The 18,423-nt window shown below is 48.8% G+C and overlaps 1 protein-coding gene across 1 annotated transcript; it reads left to right on the forward strand.

The window, feature by feature from the left end:
• The first annotated feature begins 1,468 nt into the window (after nt 1-1,468).
• cacng8b (calcium voltage-gated channel auxiliary subunit gamma 8b) lies at nt 1,469-16,159 on the forward strand. The gene is made up of 4 exons (XM_088939703.1): nt 1,469-1,706; nt 3,605-3,688; nt 3,783-3,923; nt 12,328-16,159. Exons 1-4 carry the CDS (start codon nt 1,481-1,483, stop codon nt 12,993-12,995), a joined length of 1,119 nt encoding a protein of 372 aa, XP_088795829.1. The 5' UTR covers nt 1,469-1,480; the 3' UTR covers nt 12,996-16,159.
• Nucleotides 16,160-18,423: the final 2,264 nt, after the last annotated feature.

The raw sequence follows: 18,423 nt of genomic DNA on the forward strand, positions 1-18,423 counted from the left end.
CTCTGGAGTGTGTGTGTCTTTAAACTCTGCTCACAGGCTGGTATAAGGGGCTCTGGAGTGTGTGTGTCTTTAAACTCTGCTCACAGGCTGGTATAAGGGACTCTGGAGTGTGTGAGTCTTTAAACTCTGCTCACAGGCTGGTATAAGGGGCTCTGGAGTGTGTGTGTCTTTAAACTCTGCTCACAGGCTGGTATAAGGGACTCTGGAGTGTGTGAGTCTTTAGACTCTGCTCACAGGTTGGTATAAGGGACTCTGGAGTGTGTGTGTCTTTAAACTCTGCTCACAGGCTGGTATAAGGGACTCTGGAGTGTGTGTGTCTTTAAACTCTGCTCACAGGCTGGTATAAGGGACTCTGGAGTGTCTGAGTCTTTAAACTCTGCTCACAGGCTGGTATAAGGGACTCTGGAGTGTCTGAGTCTTTAAACTCTGCTCACAGGCTGGTATAAGGGACTCTGGAGTGTGTGTGTCTTTAAACTCTGCTCACAGGCTGGTGTAAGGGACTCTGGAGTGTGTGTGTCTTTAAACTCTGCTCACAGGCTGGTATAAGGGACTCTGGAGTGTGTGTGTCTTTAAACTCTGCTCACAGGCTGGTATAAGGGGCTCTGGAGTGTCTGTGTCTTTAAACTCTGCTCACAGGCTGGTATAAGGGACTCTGGAGTGTCTGAGTCTTTAAACTCTGCTCACAGGCTGGTATAAGGGACTCTGGAGTGTGTGTGTCTTTAAACTCTGCTCACAGGCTGGTGTAAGGGGCTCTGGTGCTGCTGTCATTTAGATTTATTTGAATTTCTTTCTAGGAACACAGCAATGTCTCCAGCAATCATATCGCCAGAGAAACAGAGCGTCTGAGACTGAGGGAGAGAGGAGAGGGGGCCAGTCGATGGATGCTGTTTGGACCGAGGTGACTGTGCAATCTTCGCTAGCAAGGACACGAGGGATCGAGATAACGAGGGAGAGGCGGAGAGAGACTCTACTGCAGGTCGGTGCTGCTGAGGCAGAAGCCTTCTTCATAGCTGAACTAAAATCAATCTGCAAGAGAACTGGAGCTCCAGCACTGTTCCGAGTGTATCTGTGCTGTAGTGTTCAGTCAGTCAGTCAGTGTCTCTGTGCTGTAGTGTTCAGCCAGTCAGTCAGTGTCTCTGTGCTATAGTGTTCAGTCAGTCAGTCAGTGTCTCTGTGCTGTAGTGTCCAGTCAGTCAGTCAGTGTCACTGTGCTGTAGTGTCCAGTCAGTCAGTGTCTCTGTGCTGTAGTGTTCAGTCAGTCAGTCAGGGTCACTGTGCTGTAGTGTCCAGTCAGTCAGTGTCTCTGTGCTGTAGTGTCCAGTCAGTCAGTCAGTGTCACTATGCTGTAGTGTCCAGTCAGTCAGTTAGTGTCTCTGTGCTGTAGTGTCCAGTCAGTCAGTCAGTGTCTCTGTGCTGTAGTGTCCAGGTGCTCAGCGCTGACCCCTCTCTCTAAGTGTGCTGACCCAGGTGGTGTCCAGCCATGGTGTGGTGTGAGAAGGGAATTCAGATCCTGCTGACCACAGTGGGCGCCTTCGCGGCCTTCGGCCTCATGACCGTGGCCATCGGCACCGACTACTGGCTGTACGCCCGCGCCTTCATCTGCAACAGCACGGCCAATTCCAGCCAGGACGACCCCCACAACAAGGACCGCAAGGACCCCGGCGCCCTCACGCACTCCGGCCTCTGGAGGATCTGCTGCCTGGAAGGTCAGTGGTCACCCCCGGGAGTTTAAGCCAACATGGCCGCCGAGGCGGCGCACGCTGCTCCGGCTCCTGTCTGTGGCTTGGGGCCTCGGGGGAAACAGTAGGCAGGTTTGAGCCAAAATGGCTGCCAAGAGACGCCAGTGTCTCCAGGTCATAGTTCGAGCTGGGGGCCCTTGCTGTTGGGCTCAGTGGAGTCCATTTTGGCTCATCCAGGGTCTCATTGGAACGTACAGGTTTTCTGAGCCAACATGGCCGCCCCAGGGCCCAGTTTCTCTGCTCTGTAAGTTTCGAAGCTCAGTGAGTGTGGCAGTCGGGACCCCCGCACTGGGATGGGAGACACTGGAGCCATGTTGGATCAAAGAGCCGACCCCCCTACCCCCACGGCCACTGACCCAGGAAATGCGGTGATCCGAAATGGCGGGCGCAGGGGCCCCAGTTTCCTCACCTCCCTCCGTCTCTCTTGCAGGCAGCTCGTTTGACAGCCCCGCCCAGCAACGTCAGGACCCCCCCCGTGCATGATGTCGTCTGTGTGTCATGAGTCTCATCAGTCCATCATTTCCAACCTCATCCTCCATCACAGCCCATCTCTGTGTCCGCGAGCCCGGAGACCGGCCCGCAGGGTAGACATCACTGCAGAGACTCCTGTGAGGAGCAGTGTGTCGCAGCGACCGAGAGTGACCGATCAGGGTCAGAGTGTGTCTGAGTGACCGATCAGGGTCAGAGTGACCGGGAGTGACTGATCACGGTCGGAGTGGGTCAGAGTGACCGATCAGGGTCAGAGTGTGTCTGAGTGACTGATCAGGGTCAGAGTGACCGATCAGGGTCGGAGAGTGTCAGAGTGACCGATCAGGGTCAGAGTGACCGATCAGGGTCAGAGTGACAGATCAGGGTCAGAGTGTGTCTGAGTCACTGATCAGGGTCAGAGTGACCGATCAGGGTCGGAGTGTGTCAGAGTGACCGATCAGGGTCAGAGTGACAGATCAGGGTCAGAGTGTGTCTGAGTCACTGATCAGGGTCAGAGTGACCGATCACGGTCGGAGAGTGTCAGAGTGACCGATCAGGGTCAGAGTGACAGATCAGGGTCAGAGTGTGTCTGAGTCACTGATCAGGGTCAGAGTGACCGATCACGGTCGGAGTGTGTCAGAGTGACCGATCAGGGTCAGAGTGACAGATCAGGGTCAGAGTGTGTCTGAGTCACTGATCAGGGTCAGAGTGACCGATCAGGGTCGGAGAGTGTCAGAGTGACCGATCAGGGTCAGAGTGACAGATCAGGGTCAGAGTGTGTCTGAGTCACTGATCAGGGTCAGAGTGACCGATCACGGTCGGAGTGTGTCAGAGTGACCGATCAGGGTCAGAGTGACAGATCAGGGTCAGAGTGTGTCTGAGTCACTGATCAGGGTCAGAGTGACCGATCACGGTCGGAGTGTGTCAGAGTGACCGATCAGGGTCAGAGTGTGTCTGAGTCACTGATCAGGGTCAGAGTGACCGATCACGGTCGGAGTGTGTCAGAGTGACCGATCAGGGTCAGAGTGACAGATCAGGGTCGGAGTGTGTCAGAGTGACCGATCAGGGTCAGAGTGACCGACCAGTGACAGGGTCAGAGTGTGTCTGAGTGACCGATCAGGGTCAGAGTGACCGTTTAGGGTGAGAGTGTGTCAGAGTGACCGATCAGGGTCAGAGTGACCGATCAGGGTCAGAGTGTGTCTGAGTGACTGATCAGGGTCAGAGTGACCGATCAGGGTCGGAGTGTGTCAGAGTGACCGATCACAGTCAGAGTGACCGTTTAGGGTGAGAGTGTGTACAGGGTGAGTAGGCTGTGTGAAAGTCTTATTAGACCCTCTCTCAGTGCAGTGCCCAGTCAGTGTGTCTGTATGAACTTTTATTGTCTGTCTCTCCACCAGGGCTGAAGAGGGGCGTTTGTGTTCAGATTAATCACTTCCCTGAAGACGCTGACTACGACCATGATGGTGCCGAATATCTTCTCCGTAAGTCCGCCCAGATGATCTGCGTCTGTGTGTCTGCTGGAGCCGCGTGTTCCCCCAGTTCTGATCCGAACCGATGGTGTCTGTGTGTCCGCAGGCGTGGTGCGGGCCTCCAGCATCTTCCCCATCCTGAGCGCGATACTGCTCCTGCTGGGCGGAGTGTGCATTGCAGCCAGTCGCTTCTACAAGAGCAAGAGGAACATCATCCTGGGGGCGGGCATTCTCTTCGTCGCCGCCGGTAACTGCAGGAAGTGGGCGGGACCAGTCAGTCAGTGTCACTGTGCTGTAGTGTCCAGTCAGTCAGTCAGTCAGTCAGTCAGTCAGTCAGTCAGTCAGTCAGTCAGTCAGTCAGTCAGTCAGTCAGTCAGTCAGTCAGTCAGTCAGTCAGTCAGTCAGGTCACTGTGCTGTAGTGTCCAGTCAGTCAGTCAGGGTCACTGTGCTGTAGTGTCCAGTCAGTCAGTCAGGGTCACTGTGCTGTAGTGTGTCATGGAAATATAACTAGCAAGGAAGCCACAAGAGAGAGTTCTCACCTGAGTAAGGTCTTTATTTCAATATTGCAATATTGGGAGCCCTGCTGCCACTTCGCAAAGTGCAACCAGAGACTCAATTTGTTACAAGCAGTACAGGGTTTTTATAAGACGTTGCGCTGTAAAAAAGTTCAGCACTTGGTCCCTTCTAAAACTTCCCCTTTCTCTAAGAGAAAACAGATTACATCATAGAGCGAGAGAAGAAAAACTAGATTTGTTATTCAAAGCTTATCGGTTACTTTCAGCTAATTCTAATGACCCAGACAGCATATATTGTTTTGGTACATTGTCTTCTAAACTAACCTAAACAGTGTACTTTGTTGACGAACTGTTTTCTAAAATTCTGCACGCACTGTAGCACAGCAGTTACATCCTTGAAATATATTATCAAAAAGCACCAATATATTTTTTTCAAAGCTCTCTACATTTTTAAGAATCAATTTACTTATTAGATTTCCACTTCAATTCCCTCCTTTTTATTCTTGAAAATGACCAAAAGTTAGACTCTTCATATGGACTCCCAGGAGGCTCCCATACTTCGGATTCTTGCGTTCTTATCAGAACATACTGATGCGCAAACATATTCATTACCATATTTCAAAGCATTGGAATAATATATTTTGTAAAGCAACACAAAAACAGGAAGACAAGTATCACAGCCCCTATAATCGGTGTTAGTAACTTAAAGAAAAACATTCCCCCTGGCCCAAACAGTGATTCTAACCAGGAGAGAAATGGGTGGGGCTGTAGAATGAGGCATTAAAGCACATACATAACAAGATGCATTACATTTCTTTAACTTTACAGTATGATTTATAAATTTATACCACAAATTACTCATATCCCCCTCATTATCAGTTTCATTCAGCCAGTTTGTATACAAAGAGGCTTCGCATTTAGATTCTTCCTCTTTCTGGGTGGTGACAGGCTTCCACATAAAAAGGAAAAAGGCTGTGCGCATCAGTCCCAAGCAGGTGATCCCCATCTATCCCTGTGGAGACATCACTCCTGCTCTTTGCTCAGTTCGTTTGTGACCTTTTTACAGTGGGAAGCATGAATCCAGGGCACCTGGCACGGCCCCCTCCACCTGAGCGAACACCACCTCTTTTTCCTGTCTTTCACCAGAATCCAGTCTCCTTATTCATGCATTAGTTCTTACAGCACATCTTTTTACAAGATTGGTCAACAGCTGGGGAATAACTCTTAGAAAAATCTACACATTGTTCCCCTGCCTCAGCTGTGCCGTTTTGCAGAACAATTCTAGCTGAAGTTGTAAAATTTCTCTTTGGTCCGTTCCTGCAAAACATCTTATTATGAACAAACAAACCATAATAATAATGTGCATCTTGGGGAATCACTCCCAAGGGTAACCCCCCTTAAAACTATATTGTTCTACCCATCAGGTTCTGCCACTAGATAGGAGAACCTTTCCCATGAAATCATTTTTTTTTTTACCTTCATGATCCCTTCAGGGCGTACAATTAGCACAGAAGCAGCAGCTTTAGTCCACATGTTTTTCAAGCAGGATATTAACAGTATGATCATAACGAATAATACCAGACACACAAATATGTATTGAACCAGAGACCCTCTCCATGTTCCTAGCACAGACTGTAGCCATGCACCAATGCCCCAATTATCTGGATTATAATTATGATATATATTTTTCTTCATCATAGATGTGCTTTGCTAAGTCATTCATTTGCTAATAATTGTCTAGAATACAAGTACTGTTTAGTCTTTGCTCACCTAAACAGCTGTCTATCACCCTAATAGAGAATGGCCTAAAACTGTGATTATAGCGAGGAGCATACAGTTATTTCCATTCTAATACATCTGAGTTACACTCAGACTAAAAGCAGGGCTATTTACCCATGCCAATAAACCTAAATAATCACCTCTATCAAAGGGGATTACTCCCATGAGCATCTTTTATAGGAATACAATCCCAACATGAGCTCTGATTATTATTTGTGGCTGACTGATAAAGTATTGATTCCATATCCCCATTTTATCAAAGTAAAACTCCTTACACTTAACAGGCACACTGTCGCCCCCCCTCAGGAAGCTCAACAAACACAGAAACAGTGACAATATAATAATTAATGTTCACTCAGTCTCTGGTGCAGTGGTTCGGTGTCGGCGCAATGCGTAGATCCAGCGATCTCATCCTGTCACTCAGATGGCAGAGTCGGTAGTCAGTTGCACTTGATATGGTCCTTCCCAGCAGGGTTGCAACATCTGGCAGGGTATATCTTCCTCACCACACCCACTCGCCAGGTATCAGGTTGTGTCTTCCCTCTACTGGAGGTCTCCAAGCGTCCAGCACCTATTCACCAGCCCCATGCACCACTTCAATTAACAACCTACAAAAAAACCTACAATACTACAATAGAGAATTAGCAAATTCAACAATCCATTAGCCAAATTCATCCCTCCAGGAAGTTTTGTTGATTGGCTTGTGATGATATCAAACAGGCTCTATTACACAGTTCTGTTTGATCCAGCCCGCATTCCATGGCGTTCCTTCAGTCTGATGTCTAGTCGATCTTTTAGAGTTCTGTTCCTTCATTCCACTGTTCCAGCAGACTGAGGGTGATCCCAGTCCATCTCACCCCGAATAATCCATCCACAGCCTGTCCCTTGATCATGATACAAGCGGTAGGTCAGTGCCCACCGAGGGCTTATCTCCATCATCAAGTGTTTGGTAGACACAGAGGCAGTGACAGCAACCCACTGGGAAAACAGATTATAAGAGCCAAGGTTTCCCTTCACAAATGTAAATTGTAAACATTTGCTACTGCATGAAAGGTTCCTCAGGAGCAGGCCTTTTGAGCTGTAGCACCTGCACCTGAACTGTAGTTGAGTTCCTTTGATAAGCATCACATTGAGATACCACATAAGTGGCTACTGCTTCAAACACGGTCCCCACCCAGGTTTGGGTAACCAGCACACCATTTGACTCACACCCAGGTGTCCGACAGAGTGCATTTGTCAAGCTACAAAGGGCATTAGGCTGTGAGGGCATGCAGAGCGTCCAGTGTGCTGGCAGCACCACACTCTTTTCTAACCATGTCCTTTTCTCTGCTTTAGAGGCCTCAGCCTGAATATCCTGCAGCTGTCCCCTTTTCACCAACAGAGGTCTCACAGGGGTCTCAGACTCCTGTTCTACAAGTACTGCTCACCTGACAGCTACATCTGCAAAGTTGTTCCCTCGAGTTACTGGAAACATTTCTTTATTATGTGATTTACACTTTACCACAGCTACTTCAGTCAGCAGCTGCAAAGCTTCTAACAGTTCAGAGACAAACCCAGCATTCTTAACTGGAGTCCCTGCCATGTTGGGGAAATCCCTATTCCTTCACTGCCATCCAAAATTGTGGCATCCACCAAATGTATATATACAGTCTATATAAATTGCTACAATTTTCCATTTAGCATATTTACAAGTTTCAATTAAATCTTTTCATTCGGTCTGCTAGTTCTACACCAGATTATTCACAGTTTATACAGCCAGGCAGGTAGCCTGCACAACACATAAACACGGCCCCTTGGCCACCGCATCAAGGGGTCCTGAATAATAATAACCCACCAGACGATGCCTATCTCCATGCCTCCTGCACCAGCACAACAGCTCACAACCCATTTCTTTCACTTACATACAGATTACATACAGATGATCTGTCTGAGGGAATCCAGTCCAGGGCCAGTGCCTGCAAGAAAGCTTGTCTCAAAACATCAAAACCGGTTTCTGCTGCAGGGGTCAAGGCAATTTTGTCTTTAGACTGCACTACCCCCCTTAAACCAATACGTCACTAGACAAGCTCGTTCTGAGAAGGCATTCACCCTGGCTTTATCATGTAGTTGGTTTTATACTCCTTTTTTTTCCTCTCAAGATCCAGTACTTGGAGTAGCCCGGCCTTATGGATTCCCTCATTAGGTAAAACAATCACAATATCACATAACTCTATTGAGTTAGTTTACATAAATGCTATTTCATGCAGTAATTCCTTATAAAATGCTGCAGTCTGGGCCTAAAATAGGTCTGGGGTGTCCCCCACCCACATCAGTAGTTGAAACTGTACATATTTTCCCAAGCAGACTGTGACAGCTTATATTTGCTTTAAACACAACCCTTGCACCCCTTCTCCTGTAGCCTCCTGTTACCCGTTAGAAAACGTTATATCACATCTTTATGCTGTTTTAGTCTAAAAACAGGACAGCTGTGCTCCTGTGTCCCCCAGTTACTGCACACTGTAAGATTATTTCACTTTTATTTAAATCCTGAGATAAATTTAGGAAGGCTACAGAGGGGTTTACTAGATTAAAACTGTTAGTTTACACACGGCTCTCGTTTCAGCTTCTGACATGTTCTTTAATTGTGAAATCAAGCCTCTTTCTTCCAATTTCTCCAAAAAACACATTTTTTTTTAGTAACTGCACACCAGCTTATTAGTAGTTTTGTCTTTGAGGTTTTATATCTCGGTATAACATTAAAGTCGCACAATAATTTCGACAAACTGGCGGCTCCCTTTTCTCCTCCTTGGGAGTCTTTTTACCTCCCATTTGCAGCGCTCGCACTTCTGCATGCATGCTTCGCAAGTTATTAAATCAAATCTGTCTCCGCTCTCCGTAATATCAGGAAAGCATAGTTGTACATTCTTGGCAACATCAGGTTTTAACACATTCAAGTAAATTTGTTTTATTACTGTGGAAGTATCTTCATTCACTTCCTTTTCATCGGCTAACCCCGAGTATACTATCCATAAAGCTATAAACCTTTCTGTAAAATCTGAAAACATCCTCACTTCCTTCTGCTGACATGCTGTTACTTTTCTCTAACCAGTTTTCGGTGGGTAATGCTCTTTCAAAAATCTCCACACTGATTCCCACCCTTCTCCCAGATTCTCTCTCAAGGCGTTCTATTTCTTCTTTTGCTTTTTCTTTTTCTGCATATATAACTTCCTTTCGTTCAGCCATTGCTTTTAGCTTTTCCATCAGGGATTTTTCCGTCTCATCTATGATATTCTGTTGAATTCTCAAATATTCCTCTAAATATTTTTATCCAAATGTTCATACACTTTTCTACATTCCTGTTCAGCCTAAATTCCGTCTGACAGTCAATATTTCTTTTAAGTTTCACTTTGGATTAATCAAACTTTTTTTCTTCACATCAAACCATTTTCACGTCTCCCACGCGCCCCGCGGAATCCCCCAGTCGAGACAAACTGACGAACTATCACACATCGGGAACACGGACCAGGTTCCAAATCCTGGCTTTAAACACACAGTGGAATCGAGTTACCATTTTCGGCTCTTCTGCGAGTACAGTTCTAGTTACTACCTTCAGCCGTACTGCAGTCGTGTACCAGGATGCAACACCTGGATTTTTTCGCACGGGCAGGGCGAGACGCTACTCCTTCAGCAATCCCTCTTTTTCTACCCCACCTTCACAAAACAGACATCTAAAACACATACACCATTAACTCATTTTTTCTGTTGTACTTGCTTCAGCTTCAGGAAAACCCTGAACCCACCACAGCAACATGGAGAGGACAAGGGACTTTTTAGAAAAGAGGAGTCCTTACCTCTTTTTAGAAGCGGCCGCCTAACTTTTCCTCTCCATGTCCGTGTGGTTTAATTTAGATGGACACTTCTTCATCATTTGGGTCATGTATCCGCCAATCTGCCTCCTCCTTTTTAGAGGACGTTGTAAACCTTTAGGAACAATATGATCTAGCAACAAGGTTATGTCACTGTAATTAGGCTTAAGACAATCAAGAACAAGGCGCTTGCCTTTCTTCTAAATTCTTTACGATCATCAGGCAATTTAGGAAAAGACTTAACTAATGCAAATAATTCACTAGGAGACCAATGTCAATGTACATATGCTGGAGTTCCTTCTGGACCTGGAAAAGTGCACATTGGCATTTCACGAACAAGTGGCTCCGGACCGCTTTCTAATTTCGGTGGAGACTTTTTCTTTCTAGTACGCATGGCCATGACTTAAGCTGCAGCTTGCTGTTCTTTAGTTTCAAGACTAGTCTTTTTTTAAGCTTCCCATTATTTCTGTGATTCCTCTTTCCATTACATAAGTTTTCCAATTCAATTTCTTTCCTTTCTTCTCTTTCTCTTCTAAGTTTCCCCTTCTTCAGGAAACTTCTTTTTCCTAATTCAACTTTCCTCTGTCCATTCTGATTCACTTACAAAGATCCTTCATAGTTATGGGCCCCTAATTATCATATATAAATTATGTGCAAGTTCCCTTACACCTATTACCCTAGCTTTACAGTTCATGAACATAATTTTTTTTTTTACTCTAACCCAGGCTATAATTGTTTCTCTGAATTTGTCGTACATGTACTTTTGCTGGACTGCTCGGTCCCATTTTCGTCTCTGAATTTTAATTTCCCATTTTTACCGATCGGTGCCTTACTTAGAACCTTATCACATTAACTACTCCGCAGAGCAAAAACCACACGTCTGTGTTAAGATAAGTTCTTTATATGAGTCCTGGACTCATCAAACCCGCGTGAGAACACCCCTGTGGCTCGCTTCTCAAACTATTAATTTTAAAGGATCACTTACTGACGTCAGACAGCTGTCAATTCTCCAGACGCGTCTCTGGAAGGATAAACAGTTTATCCTCCGAGGTTCGTCCAATTTGCTAAAATTGTCCGGGTCCGGATGGAGTTTCAGCAGCCGTTCGCGTTCAGGTTTGTGATCCCGGACGAGCCCCCAAATTGTCATGGAAATATAACTAGCAAGGAAGCCACAAGAGAGAGTTCTCACCTGAGTAAGGTCTTTATTTCAATATTGCAATATTGGGAGCCCTGCTGCCACTTCGCAAAGTGCAACCAGAGACTCAATTTGTTACAAGCAGTACAGGGTTTTTATAAGACGTTGCGCTGTAAAAAAGTTCAGCACTTGGTCCCTTCTAAAACTTCCCCTTTCTCTAAGAGAAAACAGATTACATCATAGAGCGAGAGAAGAAAAACTAGATTTGTTATTCAAAGCTTATCGGTTACTTTCAGCTAATTCTAATGACCCAGACAGCATATATTGTTTTGGTACATTGTCTTCTAAACTAACCTAAACAGTGTACTTTGTTGACGAACTGTTTTCTAAAATTCTGCACGTACTGTAGCACAGCAGTTACATCCTTGAAATATATTATCAAAAAGCACCAATATATTTTTTTCAAAGCTCTCTACATTTTTAAGAATCAATTTACTTATTAGATTTCCACTTCAAGTGTCCAGTCAGTTAGTGTCACTGTGCTGTAGTGTCCAGTCAGTCAGTCAGTGTCTCTGTGCTGTAGTGTCCAGTCAGTCGGTCAGGGTCACTGTGCTGTAGTGTCCAGTCAGTCGGTCAGGGTCACTGTGCTGTAGTGTCCAGTCAGTCGGTCAGGGTCACTGTGCTGTAGTGTCCAGTCGGTCAGGGTCACTGTGCTGTAGTGTCCAGTCAGTCAGGGTCACTGTGCTGTAGTGTCCAGTCAGTCAGTCAGGGTCACTGTGCTGTAGTGTCCAGTCAGTCAGTCAGGGTCACTGTGCTGTAGTGTCCAGTCAGTCAGTCAGGGTCATTGTGCTGTAGTGTCCAGTCAGTCGGTCAGGGTCACTGTGCTGTAGTGTCCAGTCAGTCAGTGTCTCTGTGCTGTAGTGTCCAGTCAGTCAGTCAGTGTCTCTGTGCTGTAGTGTCCAGTCAGTCGGTCAGGGTCACTGTGCTGTAGTGTCCAGTCAGTCGGTCAGGGTCATTGTGCTGTAGTGTCCAGTCAGTCGGTCAGGGTCACTGTGCTGTAGTGTCCAGTCAGTCAGTGTCTCTGTGCTGTAGTGTCCAGTCAGTCAGTCAGTGTCTCTGTGCTGTAGTGTCCAGTCAGTCAGTCAGTGTCTCTGTGCTGTAGTGTCCAGTCAGTCAGTCAGTGTCACTGTGCTGTAGTGTCCAGTCAGTCAGTGTCTCTGTGCTGTAGTGTCCAGTCAGTCAGTCAGTGTCTCTGTGCTGTAGTGTCCAGTCAGTCAGTCAGTGTCTCTGTGCTGTAGTGTCCAGTCAGTCAGGGTCACTGTGCTGTAGTGTCCAGTCAGTCAGGGTGTGAACTGACCCTCCTCTTGTGCCCCCAGGCCTCAGTAACATCATCGGGGTGATCGTCTACATCTCGGCCAGCGCGGGGGACATCTCCCCGAAGAAGGACGAGGACAAGAAGTGGCACTACTCGTACGGCTGGAGCTTCTACTTCGGCGGGCTGTCCTTCATCCTGGCAGAGATGGTGGGCGTGCTGGCGGTCAACATCTACATCGAGCGGAACAAGGAGCTGCGCTGCCGGTCGCGCACTGCGCTGTTCCCCGGCGCCGCGCCCTCCGCGCCCGCTGTGCTGCGGCTGCCCGGCTACCGGCCGCGGCGGCGCTCGCGGTCCAGCTCGCGCTCCTCCGAGCCGCCGCGCTCCCGCGACCCCTCGCCCGCCGCCGCGCACGCCCACGACATCTCGCTCTACACGCTGTCCCGCGACGCCAAGCTGTACGGCACGGTGGACCGGGCCGCCCTGTACCAGCTGCACAACTGCTTCCCCAAGGAGGGCGCGGGGCTGGTGCTGGGCGGCACGCTGCCCGCGCTGTCCTCCTCCGCCTCCGGCGCGCAGGCCCCGCCCCCCCAGGGCAACCCCGCCCCCCCCAGCGGCGCCGGCACGCTGCCGCGCCCCCCCGCCGCCGGCACACTGGACCGCCTGGGCAAGGACCGCGAGCGGGAGGTCTCCAACTCCAACACGCTCAACAGGAAGACCACGCCGGTGTAGCAGAGCGCTCGTCCACACCGGGTCTCCAGCGAACCGGCCTCAACACCCTCATGACGTCACTGCTGCAGCCCAGCGCCCTCGTGACATCACTGCTGCAGCCCCTCCACACCCTCGTGACATCACTGCTGCAGCCCCTCCACACCCTCGTGACATCACTGCCGCAGCCCAACAGCCATGTGACATCACTGCCGCAGCCCAGCACCCTCGTGACATCACTGCCGCAGCCCAACAACCATGTGACATCATTGTCGCAGCCCAGCACCCTCGTGACATCACTGCCGCAGCCCAACAGCCATGTGACATCACTGCCGCAGCCCAGCACCCTCGTGACATCACTGCCGCAGCCCAACAGCCATGTGACATCACTGCCGCAGCCCAGCACCCTCGTGACATCACTGCCGCAGCCCAACAGCCATGTGACATCACTGCCGCAGCCCATGAACATTGTGACATCACTGCCGCAGCCCAACAGCCATGTGACATCACTGCCGCAGCCCAGCACCCTCGTGACATCACTGCCGCAGCCCAAGAGCCATGTGACATCACTGCCGCAGTCCCTCCACACCCTCGTGACATCACTGCTGCAGCCCAACAGCCATGTGACATCACTGCCGCAGCCCATGAACATTGTGACATCACTGCCGCAGCCTGTCAGTGTTGTGACATCACTGCTGCAGCACAATAAGGTTATTAGAGTTACAAGATCCTATGTGGAATAACACTCTCACTTACAGTTGGAAATCATTTCTGTTCCAATATTGTGTCTGCAGTGATGATGGACAGAGTATTGCGTTTGTTTATTCCAAGGTTATGTTCTAATACTGCAGTACCAGTCAGTGAGTCACAGCACCGATGTTGAGGCACGTGTGAGTCTTATATTAACCCACTGTTTCATAGAGCTGTAATGTATATTATCATCAGGATTCTTTACTATTCTTGTTGCTGTTTTTTCTCTGTGTTTGTCGTGTTGAGTTGTTTTATTTTCAGTGGTTTGTTTTCTGGGGATTCTGGTCAGGAGGCTGTGATGTCATGCTGTGACACTGGGTGAGTGTGTCGATTTGAAGCTTAGTTCAGTTCTCAGATTTTCTCCTCTTTTCTGTGTTTTTGGGCTGTTGCTCTTTGCCACAGCCTAGTCCTGGCTTTTAAACAACTTTCTTCCTGGACACCCAGATAAATTCCTGATGCACAGCAGTCTGATCCTCCCCAGGTTTTAAAGGGTTGTTAGACAGACTCCAAGCACACTGCAGTCTGACAACACTGTCACACCTGGAGCGGATCAGACTGCTGCGCACTGGGAGTCTGACAGCACTGTCACACCTGGAGCGGATCAGACTGCTGCACACTGGGAGTCTGACTGACTGCACTGTCACACCTGGAGCGGATCAGACTGCTGCGCACTGGGAGTCTGACTGCACTGTCACACCTGGAGCGGATCAGACTGCTGCACACTGGGAGTCTGACTGACTGCACTGTCACACCTGGAGCGGATCAGACTGCTGCGCACTGGGAGTCTGACTGCACTGTCACACCTGGAGCGGATCAGACTGCTGTACACTGGGAGTCTGACTGACTGCACTGTCACACCTGGAGCGGATCAGACTGCTGTACAGTGGGAGTCTGACTGACTGCACTGTCACACCTGGAGCGGATCAGACTGCTGCGCACTGGGAGTCTGACTGCACTGTCACACCTGGAGTGGATCAGACTGCTGCGCACTGGGAGTCTGACAGCACTGTCACACCTGGAGCGGATCAGACTGCTGCGCACTGGGAGTCTGACAGCACTGTCACACCTGGAGCGGATCAGACTGCTGCGCACTGGGAGTCTGACAGCACTGTCACACCTGGAGCGGATCAGACTGCTGCGCACTGGGAGTCTGACTGACTGCACTGTCACACCTGGAGCAGATCAGACTGCTGTGCACTGTGCCAAGAGGTAAAATACTGAACTGCTTATTGATTTGATGGATTCTCTGTAACTTTTATTATTGTTTATAGTGTTACTGCAATAATGACTGACTGGCGAACTAACCCAGTTTTCAGTTAGTCAAGTGAAATCTGTCTGAACTTTTAATTGAATCATTATGTAAAGAACAGAAGGACTAGTCTCTCCCGATGAACAATGCAGATTTTTAATTAATCATTTAAATAATTAGTGTGTATATATATAATTTTGTATGTATATACACACTGTTTATTTGCTGTTTATATATTTTTGTTTTTGCATTTTGATTGAGAACAATATGTATACATATATTTATAGAAATGACTGTGAGCCAAACTGTGTTAAAAATGGAAAATTTCTATTTCAGTGAAACTTAGTTATGGATTTGATTCTGGAACTAAAAACTTGAATTGCAGGACATGTGTGAAAAAGGACATTTAAGGCATCTGGAGATATTATTTGCTTTATAATTATGACATTATATATATGTATATATTCAGTCGTGCGCAAAGGTCCAGCTGCCCTCCCCTGTGTCTGAGGATCCTGATCCAGGTGTAGTTCCAGAAACTCTCCTCCGAAGCACAGGGGGCGCCACTCACCTTCACACAACTCTTAGCGTCACAGGTCAGTGTGTTGGCTTACCTGAGTAGGCGGTGCTTGGCCAGGAAGTCATGATCGTATTCTGATGTGGCTGCGATCTGATTGGCCAGGAAGTCATGATCGTACTCTGACGAGGCTGCGATCTGATTGGCCAGGAAGTCATGATCGTATTCTGATGAGGCTGCGATCTGATTGGCCAGGAAGTCATGATCGTATTCTGATGAGGCTGCGATCTGATTGGCCAGGAAGTCATGATCGTATTCTGACTAGGCTGCGATCTGATTGGCCAGGAAGTCATGATCGTATTGTGACGAGGCTGCGATCTGATTGGCCAGGAAGTCATGATCGTATTGTGAGGAGGCTGCGATCTGATTGGCTGAAATGTAGCTCTCAGTTCAGGGCCGTTTCCACATAACAAGGTGAAGGAACGAGTCTCGGTGTCTCCTGTTGGACAGGCGCACTGCTGTGTATACTGTGTGTATATATGTGTATATTTATATACATGTGTGATCTATTGAAAGGCTGTATTGCATGAATTTGTACTTCCTCCGATGATATTCTGAACTAGTTTCTCTGTTCTGTTCTTTTGAAATGAAAAAAAAAATCTGAAGGCGAAATAACAAACTGTCCGAAACTGTAAGTGCTTCAGTGTGGAGAGAGAGAGTGGGAGGTGTGAATGATGGTGTGAACGAGAGAACGGAGGAGGGAGAGATCTTGTGTGTCTCTTTACATCCTACTTACAGGCTGGTATAGGGGACTCTGGAGTGTGTGTGTCTTTAAACTCTGCTCACAGGCTGGTATAAGGGACTCTGGAGTGTCTGTGTCTTTAAACTCTGCTCACAGGCTGGTATAAGGGGCTCTGGAGTGTCTGTGTCTTTAAACTCTGCTCACAGGCTGGTATAAGGGACTCTGGAGTGTGTGTGTCTTTAAACTCTGCTCACAGGCTGGTATAAGGGACTCTGGAGTGTTTGTGTCTTTAAACTCTGCTCACAGGCTGGTATAAGGGACTCTGGAGTGTCTGTGTCTTTAAACTCTGCTCACAGGCTGGTATAAGGGACTCTGGAGTGTCTGTGTCTTTAAACTCTGCTCACAGGCTGGTATAAGGGGCTCTGGAGTGTCTGTGTCTTTAAACTCTGCTCACAGGCTGGTATAAGGGACTCTGGAGTGTGTGTGTCTTTAAACTCTGCTCACAGGCTGGTATAAGGGGCTCTGGAGTGTCTGTGTCTTTAAACTCTGCTCACAGGCTGGTATAAGGGACTCTGGAGTGTGTGTGTCTTTAAACTCTGCTCACAGGCTGGTGTAAGGGACTCTGGAGTGTGTGTGTCTTTAAACTCTGCTCACAGGCTGTTACATAGATACATACAGACTGAGGCTAAGAGAGATACCACATAAATGATAAAGCGGATGGGGTTGCTGTGCCTTGGATGACAAAACTGAGAGGGACTGAGAAGAAGAGGGAGAAGGCGCCACCTGCTGGCCCGAATTCGCCACTTCCACAAGCACAGCGAGTGGATTCGGCTGCCATCGCCCTGATAACACCCCCCCCCCCCTTTCCTGAGGTAAGTTGGTAGGGTCCTACACAGATCTGAAGCTAGCACTACAGGATGAGGACTATTCCATTCCCCAGCTGGGGGGGGGGAGTTTGGAGGTTGGAGGGAGATAACTGTGTGTCACCCCAATAGCTAACCAAATATCCGAGCTCATTGAAATGGGGTGCTCAAACCATATTTCCCACAGTCCAATCAGCTCCCGCCGGCTGTGACCCGTGTGCGTTCGGTCCGGCGCGGTGCTGCTGACACAGAGGTGAAAACCGGGCCGAGCCTGGCGCCCGCGGGCAGCGGCGGTACCCATGGCAACGCGCTGGCGCCCGTCCACCCCCGCGAGGCGCTTCTGTGGAGCGATTTTGCAGTTTTTGGTGTCGGGTTCAAGCGTTCAGACTCCCGGTGCTTGAGCTGGGCCGGTTCCATCCAGACGCCCCAGATGGACCTGCTTGGCGCTGGACGCCCTCCCCGAGGTAAACATCTCATTTCTTTCACATACCTGCAGAGCTGGGGTGGAGAGGGTGACCTTTCCCGGGGTCATGAGGCTCAACCCGTTACTCTGTTTTTACCTTTAAAGCCTTTAAATCTACAGGATTGTGTTCAGTTCTGTCGCAGTTTTATAGGAGATAGACAGGCTGGGGGAACTGAGTCTCTTCAGTCTGGAGGGAGTGTCCCGCACTGACAGGCTGGGGGAACTGAGTCTCTTCACTCTGGAGGGAGTGTCCCACACTGACAGGCTGGAGGAGCTGAGTCTCTTCAGTCTGAATGGACTGTCCCACACTGACAGGCTGGAGGAGCTGAGTCTCTTCAGTCTGAATGGACTGTCCCACACTGACAGGCTGGAGGAGCTGAGTCTCTTCAGTCTGAATGGACTGTCCCACACTGACAGGCTGGAGGAACCGGGTCTCTTGTCTGTGTCCCAGCATGCTCCTTCCTCCTCGGGGAGCTGGCTGTGTGGGATACCAGTGTCCTGAGGTCTTTCAGGAAGTGTGTCGCTGCGCACTCAGGGGTCTGAGGGACTCCCTGGTTGACAGGTACGAGCAGACTCGCCGACGCACAGCCATGAAATCTGTATTTGTGCCACAGGCGGCCGTGTGCCTGGTGCTCAGGTCCCTGCTGGGAGGGAGGGGGTTCAGGGCTCTCTGCGGATCGGCTACACCGCCTGCACTGTGAGGGACTGCTCAGGCCAATAAAGCTGTCGGAGTTTGAATCTGAGGGAGGGAGGAGGGTGGTCCGAGAGGGAGAGTGAGACAGGGTCAGGGGGTGGGGTGGGAGTTTGGGGATTAAGTGACTGATCAGGTTCTGCAGTCCCAGCTATGAGAGCTATGTGCTAATTATAGAGA

Source organism: Atractosteus spatula, chromosome 22, assembly GCF_055471065.1.
Source record: "Atractosteus spatula isolate fAtrSpa1 chromosome 22, fAtrSpa1.hap1, whole genome shotgun sequence".
Lineage (NCBI taxonomy): Eukaryota > Metazoa > Chordata > Actinopteri > Semionotiformes > Lepisosteidae > Atractosteus > Atractosteus spatula.